The sequence below is a fragment of the Eumetopias jubatus genome, unplaced genomic scaffold (genome assembly GCF_037043125.1).
Source record: "Eumetopias jubatus isolate StellerSeaLion01/CBP00866 unplaced genomic scaffold, mEumJub1_p1.0 scaffold_1, whole genome shotgun sequence".
Classification (NCBI taxonomy): domain Eukaryota; kingdom Metazoa; phylum Chordata; class Mammalia; order Carnivora; family Otariidae; genus Eumetopias; species Eumetopias jubatus.
In genome coordinates this window covers 197,192,160-197,198,513 of record NW_028274807.1, presented here as the reverse complement: position 1 = coordinate 197,198,513, position 6,354 = coordinate 197,192,160, and the positions used below count along the sequence as shown (strand labels likewise).

At 54.5% G+C, this 6,354-nt stretch overlaps 1 protein-coding gene across 1 annotated transcript; it reads left to right on the top strand.

Annotated features, from left to right (window-relative positions):
* Positions 1-2,581: 2,581 nt before the first annotated feature.
* Positions 2,582-6,354, top strand: UQCC5 (ubiquinol-cytochrome c reductase complex assembly factor 5). The gene is made up of 2 exons (XM_028124410.2): positions 2,582-2,816; positions 6,250-6,354. The coding sequence occupies exons 1-2, from the start codon at positions 2,666-2,668 to the stop codon at positions 6,339-6,341; spliced, it is 243 nt and encodes an 80-aa protein (XP_027980211.1). The 5' UTR covers positions 2,582-2,665; the 3' UTR covers positions 6,342-6,354.

Genomic DNA, 6,354 nt, shown 5'->3' with positions numbered 1-6,354 from the left:
GCCCGCCGCGCGCCGCCCGCGCAGCCCTCGGCCCGTCGGCCACTCCGCCGCCCTCCGACTGCGCGCCCGCCACGGTGGCCGCGTGCTCCTCACGGCGGCCGGCCAATGGGCGCGGCGCGCGGAGCCCGGCCGGCCAATGGGCGCACCCGTCGGCCCGGGGCGGGGGGGGGGGAACAGGGGGGCGGGAGGTCCCGGGACCGAGCGGGGCGGGGCGGACTCCCGGGCCCTTTCCCCCGTCTCCGCGAGGCGGAGAAGGAGTCTGCGCCCCCCTTCGGTCGCCGTGGCGGCGATGGCTGCTCCTTCGGCCCCGCTCCCGGGAGATCGGAGGGCCTAAGAACGGCCGTCTCCTTGAGGCTATGGACGGCCGGGGCGCGGGGAGGCGAGGGCCGGAACGCGGCGGGCGCCCCCGCCCCCGCACCCCCCCGGTCCTCTGTCTCCCCCTCCGCTCCCGGGTCCTCCTGCCCCTTCCCCATCCCTTTCCCCCCACCCCCAGTCCTCCTGACCTCAGCTCCGCCGCCGCTCCCCGCCATTCCTGCGCCGGGGGGTCCTGTTCCCCGCAGACCAGAGGCGGGCCCGCTCTAGCGGACCGTTTCACTCTAGCGAATAAAGAGCCCTTACCTCGCGCCGCCCGGTGCCAGCCCCACGCCGGTGAGACCCTGGGACCCGCAGCGCCGCCGACGCCCGCTGAAGCAACCCTTCCTTGCCCCTCTCTGTACCTTACGCAGGTGACCCCTTTTAACTCGGAGAAGGACGACCGGGCGGTGCGCTGCAGAGTTGTGCGCCCGGAATCACTGCACCTGCCTTATCGTTCTGACCTCAGCAAATGGCCTCACCGACCCCATTCTCCGCTTTCCCGCACAGGGCCCCCTTTGAGATGCCGCGGTCTCTTCTAGCAATGTCTCCAGACTTTCCATCAAAATTCTGCATCCCTGCTTGCAACCACTCGCCACCTGTGTTTCTTCTACGCAGATCTGTTTCCTGAGTCCGCATGCGTACCAGGCCGTACACTAGGCTCTGAGGAGGCCAACTTAGCACCGGTGTGCCCTGTCGGTGGGAGCTGGCTAGCTGTACACTCTGTTTCCTCGGGGTGCTCCTCCATTTGAATATCCACTGGACCTTGGCTGAGAACCTACATACGGTGGGTCAGATCCTGGGCCAGGAGCTGGGGCGGGATAGAGGCGGAAGGGTAGGCCCATGGGATCCCAAAACTGAGCTAGGAGGGCGTTGGGGACCTGTCTAAAGTAAGCCTCCTCAGGGCGGGAGATGGGTACCCCGCGGTGACAGGCTCCCAGAGCCACCAAGAGAAACTGGAGTGAGCTCCAAGCCAGTGTGCACGGAGCTGGGTAGGGTAGGCCCCAGGAGAAGGCAGGTGATCCAGGAAGCAGCTCTGGGCCTGCTGCTCTCAGCTCGACTCTGTGACCCTTGCCAGGGACAATGCTTGCTCTCTTTCTCTTCTCTAGCATACTTTTGTATATTTTGTGTTCACATCACCAAACTTTTTCATTGACTTTTAAGTTTTCGTTTGATGTTCCTAGATTGTGTAAGAGTTGTCTCCTTTCTCAAAGATAGGCCCCGGTTCTTTTAGCCTTAGGTAATGAGTGGCAGTCCTTTACAGCAAGCACAGGAACTCAGCGAGAGTGAATGAAGGCTCTGGTGCTTCTACCTGGCTCAATCAATCTTAACTTCTCAGTTTCCCATCCATGAAAGGGGATGATGTAAATAGAGGGGAGTGTCCCTAGGTTCTAGAATACATGTAAAGAGCTGGCACCCAATAAATCACCATCACACCATCATCATCCTATTTTAGCTAATGGTAATTGATCAGTTACTATGCTCCAAGCATTGTGTTAAGTGCTTTATTTGTATTACCTCTAAATCCTCGCAGCATCAAAGAAAGGCCCCCATTTTGTGGTTTGACAAAGCCCATGCTCTTGAGCTGCTCTGCTCTTCTGTGATTATTGTGAATAAGGAGGTGATGCATAAAAAGGACCTACAAGTCCCTGCATAACGGTAAGTGCCCCATACAGGATAGCTTTTATTAATATCAGGGTTGTCACAAGGTGATTGCTTGGACTTTTGTTGTAATAAAGTTCAGCTTTCAAGAATGCATATCAAATTGTTATTTTTAGAATTCTAGTCATGAGTCATGACCCCGAAATAAATGCAAAGCATTGCATAATTGCATTTTAAAGTGTGGTACACGTTTAGTCCATCAGAGAGGATCATCACTTCTAGCAGGACTTTAAGAAAAAAGATGGCGGTGGCAGAGTAGGGGGTGCCGCCGCCAACTCCAAGCGCTGGCTTGCAAAGGGGAGGCCGGGGCGGGGCCTCCCACGTGGCGTCGACCCGGCCCCGCCCCCTCGGGCCGCCCCGCCTTCAGAGCCGAGGCGCCTGCGCCAGGTCCCTCCGGCTTGGCTTGACCTCACGGAGCACGCGCGTTCCGCCGCATTCGGATTGGCGGGTCCGCGAGCCCCACGGCAGTCTGATTGGTGGAGTCGCCCAGGTTCTGGGTGGGGGGCTCAGCGCTCGGCTCCTTCAGTTCAGCACCGGTTTGGTTACAGCGGGGCTGGGGCATCCCTGCAACCAGCCCTTCGGGCTCGTCTGTAGCTGGGCGCTCCAGTCGCTCCCGGTGCCGCCGTCCCCCTCTCCACGACCTGAGTCGGGCATGTTTTCCAGGGCCCAGGTGAAGCGGGTCCTGCAGCGGGTGCCCGGGAAGCAGCGATTCGGCGTCTACAGGTTCCTGCCCTTTTTTTTTGTCCTGGGAGGAACGTTGGAGTGGATTATGATTAAACTGCGTGTGGGCCAGGAGACCTTCTGTAAGTGGGGGTACAGCAGCGTCCGTCTCATTTCAGGAAGGCAGGAGGCGGCTAGGGACCCGTTTTCCTGGGGGACAGTCTTAGGTTGCAGACCGCCCATTCCACTCAGAGCGCTGAGCTGCCTTTACCGTGGTCGGAAGGGCAAGTGCGGTTCCGTTCGCGGCCCGGGCCCTCTTGTAAGCGGGGCGACAAAGGCACATTGGCGTCCAACCTTGAGGCCTTCCCTGCACTCTCAGGGGAGAGCACGTGACTCCACGCTGGCCGCTCTTCTGGCAAACCTGCCCCTTGTCCCTGCGGGCCGGTGACGTTTGGTCCTAAGGAACAGACTTGCTCACGGCACCGTAGAAGGGAGTGGGATCCTGAAGATTCATGGAAACTCCTGCTAATTGGCCAGCCCTCTTCTGGATTCTTCAGTCCAAACCCCGGAAGGAGCCGGTCTGCCTGGCCTAATTGCCGTTGTCTTTGCCGGGCAGAGCCCTTGGCACCAGGGCCCAGCACCGTGGAAAGAATGCCTGGCTCTGCTTCGTGGAACACTAGCTCTGGAAAGGCCCAGTTCCCCTTCTGGAAAGACTTTACCACCCCCTAGGTCCTTTCTGCTTTATCCCTCTCTAGAAACATGTATTACTTGCGAATTGCCAACCCTTATGTAAAAAAAAAAAAATTCTTTTAAAAAGACTTTATTTTTAAATAATCTCTACACTCACCATGGGGCTCAAACCCACAACCCTGTGATCAAGAGCTGCATGCTCCACTGACTGAGCCAGCCAGGCGCCCGCCAACCCTTATTTTATTTTTTTTAAGATTTTATTTGAGAGAGGGAACACAAGCAGAGGCAAAGGCAGAGGGCGAAGCAGGCTCCCCACCGAACAGGGAACCCGTTGCGGGGCTTGATCCCAGGACTTTGGGATCATGACCTGAGCTGAAGATGCTTAACTGACTGAGCCACCCAGTGACTGAGCCACCCAGGCGCCCCCCACCCACCTTTATTTTAAAAGCATTGTTACATTAGTGTTTTCCAAAGATATTTAATCCTTTTGTTTATCCATTCATCAGTATTTAATGAGCACCCATGAGAGTATATAATGAACAAGGCAGAGAGTCCCCCACTCCAGAGAGCTCTAATGGCAGAGACCCAACATAAAGACAGTTACTATTGTGATCAGTGCTGTGAGGGGAAGTGTGTGTGTGGGGGGGGCGGGGGCAATGGTAGTCTTGGGTGGGGGTACCTCAGTTGGATCAGATGGTACAGGGAAGTCATCCAGGAGTTACCATGTCAGGTGGGACCTGAAGATGGAATAGGTCAGTCCGATGAGGGGAATGTTAGTGGAGTTGAAAGTGTCTCATGCTAGTGGTAAAAGCAGACATGGGGCCATGGTGTGGATGTTTACTGTGTTGGAGGGACTGCAGGTAAGCAGAGGGAGGGATGAAGTGGTTAGAAATGTGCCTGGGCAGGGCCACAGAAGGACTGGAGAACCAAGAATGTACCCAAAGGATTGAAGGGTTTTAATTGGCAGTGGATTAACACATGAGAATGGCTTCTTATGGAGAGGAGGCGAGAATACTTAGGCTGTGTGGTTGTTCAGGTCTGAGACGGTAGCCTGGGTGGGTAGGGACAGATGGGATGCCAAGAAGTGGAGTTGAGAGACACCCGGGAGGTGGTACTGACGGCCTGGTCATTGAGTGGACTCAGGAGATGAGTGGAGGCTTCTGGTAGGACAGTTGGGTGTGGTGCAGCAGGGACACTGGCAGGATAGTCCGGACTGTTTTGGACATGCTAAGGTAGAGATGGTTATACAGATCTGAAGCTCAGGAGGCAGGTCTGGGCCATGGATCTGGGTTTGTGGGTCATTTGAAAGCAGATTGTGATAAAAGTCAGTGTCAAATCCCAACATTTTAAGCGTGATTGGGAGTGACTAGAGAGGCAAGGAGGGAAACCAGGAGGGTTTATCACAGAAGAGGGGGAGGTCCAGGAAGTCTGACTATGAGAATGGGAGGTCAGCCCTCCTCCCCACCAGGAGAGACTTGAAGATACAAAGATGCTGGTCAGGAAAGGGTAGTGGAGAGAGGCCACAGATAACTGGTTCTTTGGAAGGTAGGAGAGGTTGGGATCAGAGCAGGGCCATAGGAGTAGCCCTTGGAAGTTAGCTGGAATAGTTCTTTGTTGATGACTGATCTGTGTGTCCAAAGTTCATGGCTATCTGGGGGTAAGTGAAGAAGGGTCAGGGTTATGACTGAGGAAACAGGATTGTTAGGCATCACAGTGGGCCCAGTTAAATGCATTAGTTGGCCCCACACTGCAAAGCAAGCAGAGTGAGGGATGGAGGAGGGCAGTTGGATGAATCTGTAGTTGGGGTTTTGAAGGTTTGTCAAGAAGTTGATGTTGATAGGGAATTGCAGCTGGTTTGAGCAGGAAGACAGAACAAGATGGGGCTGAGGCGGTATTCAGGGGCCAAGTGCCTGGGGAAGAAGTTAACAGAGGTCCAAGGACAGAATGACTAGAAAGGTAGTAGAGGTTGTGGTCAGGGCAGGATGAATTTATTACTTCAGAGAGCACTGCAAGTAGATGGCAGAAGTTGACTGGAGAAGTCAAGGAGGTGAAGGGGGCTAGTGCTTCATCCACATGGTGGGTGATGTTGCCTGGGAAGATGGCACGGGACAGGTCAAGGAGCCTGAGCTAGATGCCAGTGTTTTCAGTGATTGAAGGGGAATAGAGGGCAGGTGCCCATGCAGAGAATACTGTGGCAAATGGCAAACGCCGCAAAGGAAGAGGGTGCAGAATCAGCGGTGTGGAAAAGCAGCAGCAGAGACCAAGGCAACTGACCTCACCTCCCTACTCTTGAGTTCCTGGGTGTGGGTGAGGGAGCCGCAGAGAGCCTAAGGGCGAGAAGTGCCTTTGAGGCACTTCAGTTAAGGATGATTTCAGAGAAAATAGCCATTGGGGGGGGGGGCGGGCAGGGAAGGAAGTAAGGAAAGTCATAAAACATTGCTAAGAGGTGTGCTAGGACATGATCCTATCTTTGAAGATACGGACTCTTACCATGCTATTGAAGTCCAGAACTGCATTAACATAGTCCTCATTTAACTCGTTATTTTTAAAGATTTTATTTATTTGTCAGAGAGAGAGAGAGAGAGCACAAGCAGGGGGAGCGGCAGGCAGAGGGAGAAGCAGGCTCCCCACTGAGCAAGGAGCCGGATGTTGGGACTCGATCCGCCAGGACCCTGGGATCATGACCTGAGCCGAAGGCAGCCGCTTAACTGACTGAGCCACCCAGGCGCCCCCAAGTTTTGTTTTAAATGAAGTTTATTTTGGCGTGGTTAAAAATGAGATTCAGAAATAGCTGACAGACCTAGACTGTTGGTTAAATTAGTCAGATCTGAGTACCTTTAATTCCTGTTTCTTCAAAGTCTTAAGTAAAATTTTTATTTGACACAGATGATGTCTACCGTAGAAAAGCCTCAGAACGACAGTATCAGAGAAGGCTGGAAAATGCATCAGAGACTGAACTTCAGCCGTCAATAAAGTGAATATGAAATTTCA

What these genes read in the sequence shown, in the direction of transcription:
- UQCC5 (XM_028124410.2), top strand. Translation starts at nt 2,666, where the DNA reads ATGTTTTCCAGGGCCCAGGTGAAGCGGGTCCTGCAGCGGGTGCCCGGG. An exon ending in TGTGGGCCAGGAGACCTTCT is followed by an intron (nt 2,817 to 6,249) that starts GTAAGTGGGGGT and finishes TATTTGACACAG; the next exon opens with ATGATGTCTACCGTAGAAAA.